General features: G+C 62.5%; 1 protein-coding gene across 1 annotated transcript in view; it reads left to right on the top strand.

The window, feature by feature from the left end:
- Window positions 1-956: 956 nt before the first annotated feature.
- Window positions 957-2,215, top strand: part of WWTR1 (WW domain containing transcription regulator 1) — a 140,973-nt gene continuing 139,714 nt past the window's right edge. Inside the window, exons 1-2 of the mRNA XM_003826478.6 lie at window positions 957-1,324; window positions 1,776-2,209. Of these exons, the coding sequence (XP_003826526.1) occupies window positions 1,779-2,209 (431 nt within the window). The 5' untranslated portion in view covers window positions 957-1,324; window positions 1,776-1,778. The remainder of the gene's footprint in view (window positions 1,325-1,775; window positions 2,210-2,215) is intronic.

Here is a 2,215-nt window from a genome sequence, read left to right as displayed (position 1 = left end):
GAAGGGCAAGGCCTCCTCCTACTTCCCGCAGCTGTTTCGCCAGACTTGACCTTCTTCCCTTAGCTAGAGGCAGGGGGTCTCCATCCCTCGCCCAGATCTAGTTGGTGGGAAGGTGGGTGGCTTTTTTTCGGGTCACTGGCGCACCCTCTCTACTCCCAGCCACCTGCTCGGGTTCCATCCCGGCTCCAGGCTCCCCGGAGGGCGGCAGGGACATTCCAATCCTCCCACAACCCTCACGGATGTTGCGGGGGAGGGGGGTGCAATTGCTCTTCTCTTCCAACACCCAGCTTTTTCTTCTCAATCCCTAGTGGCCTGAGTCACCCCCGTAGAGGAAATTAAGGATTGATGAATGGTTTGAAAGTTGTTTGTTTACAACCCACCCGTTGGCGAAGCCGCATCTCCAGTGACAGAGGCACTTTCTGGGCACCGTCTGTGCTCTAGCAGACAATTGAGAGCCAGGCAGCCAAGATGCCTCCTCGCCAGACCAAATATGGTCACAAGAGCTAAGCAGCCTCTCGTGGAAAAGCTGGCCTTGTTGGTGTCTCCCCGCGCCGGGGCGCACCCGGGCCGGCCTTCGGGCAGAATCGCGGGTCAGTGCGGCGCTCCGGGTGCTGCAGGCCTCGGCGCCTGGCTGCAGGGGAGGGCGCGGTGTCCAGGACCGGCCCTTCCTAGGCCTGAGCCCCTCATCCGCGTGCCCTCCGCCACCCCCGGCCTTGGTTTCGGTCCACAACCCCTTGATGAAACAGGCTCAGGCCACTTTCCCTTTGATCCCGCCCCAAGTCCGTGGTAAACTCAAAGGAATGCAGATGCAGGTCTCCGCGGGAGAGGTCCGCGCGGCCGGGAGGAGTGGGTGGGGGGCACCCGTCTCCTCTTACCCAGTAAAGTACCCATCACGCCCAGGGTTTTCTGGAGCCGAGGTGGGAGGAGGAGGAGGAGGAAGAGGAGGGGCGAGCGGGGGCTGGCCGGCTAGGGACTAGGAGGTCATACATAATTCAACAGCTCAACTTTCGGGCCCGCCTCTTTCCTGGGGGTGGGAGTTTGCTCCAAACTTTGTTTATGGGACAGTCCGGGAGCTGCTGCGGCCGCGCTGTCTGCTTCTCCTGCGCCTCCTTTTCGCCCAGCACTAGCGCCTTAGGCCAGCTCGGGGGATGTGAGAGCCGAAGCCCTTAGACTGCCAGGCACCGAGTCGGGTCGGGATTTGTCAGCCAAGCCTCGGCTCCAGCTCCGCAATCTCGGGACTCACCCGAGCGACCCAGGCCCGACGGCAAGTTCGGGCGGGACGGCGGCCGCCGCGCGCTCAGGCTCAGCTTCGCTGCCCGCCCAGGTAGTGCCCGCTGGAGCTCGCGCGCTCATCCGGCACAACTCCAGGGCTCCAGGCTCCTCGGGCTTCCGGAGTCGAGACGTGGTGGAGTTGGCTCGGGCTGAACTTCTTTCGGGGGGCTGCCTGTCCTGGAAACGTGCGACCTTTCCTTTGCCATCCTGCGGTTCAGCAAGCCCCGAGTGCAGTTATTCCCTCCACCCCTCGCCCTATCTTCTCCTCCTCCAGGCAACTTCTTTGCTTCAAGAAAGTTGCATAATTCTCGAGGCCAGGAGGGACCCCTCCCCCATCCTGCTGGTCTTACCGCTGAGTGTCTGGGATCTCCAGGCGGGCAATTATCTGTCTCCTCGTTTCCTTTTCCCTCTATTCTTCCACCATCTCGCCCTCTCACCCTGTAACCCTCTTACCCACTTCCTCCGACTTTAAATAAAAGGCTGATCTGACCTTCTTTTTGCAGAAGATGAATCCGGCCTCGGCGCCCCCTCCGCTCCCGCCGCCTGGGCAGCAAGTGATCCACGTCACGCAGGACCTAGACACAGACCTCGAAGCCCTCTTCAACTCTGTCATGAATCCGAAGCCTAGCTCGTGGCGGAAGAAGATCCTGCCGGAGTCTTTCTTTAAGGAGCCTGATTCGGGCTCGCACTCGCGCCAGTCCAGCACCGACTCGTCGGGCGGCCACCCGGGGCCTCGACTGGCTGGGGGTGCCCAGCATGTCCGCTCGCACTCGTCGCCCGCGTCCCTGCAGCTGGGCACCGGCGCGGGTGCTGCGGGTAGCCCCGCGCAGCAGCACGCGCACCTCCGCCAGCAGTCCTACGACGTGACCGACGAGCTGCCACTGCCCCCGGGCTGGGAGATGACCTTCACGGCCACTGGCCAGCGGTACTTCCTCAAGTAAGT

Source organism: Pan paniscus, chromosome 2 (assembly GCF_029289425.2).
Source record: "Pan paniscus chromosome 2, NHGRI_mPanPan1-v2.0_pri, whole genome shotgun sequence".
Classification (NCBI taxonomy): domain Eukaryota; kingdom Metazoa; phylum Chordata; class Mammalia; order Primates; family Hominidae; genus Pan; species Pan paniscus.
This window is presented reverse-complemented; position numbering and strand designations above follow the sequence as displayed.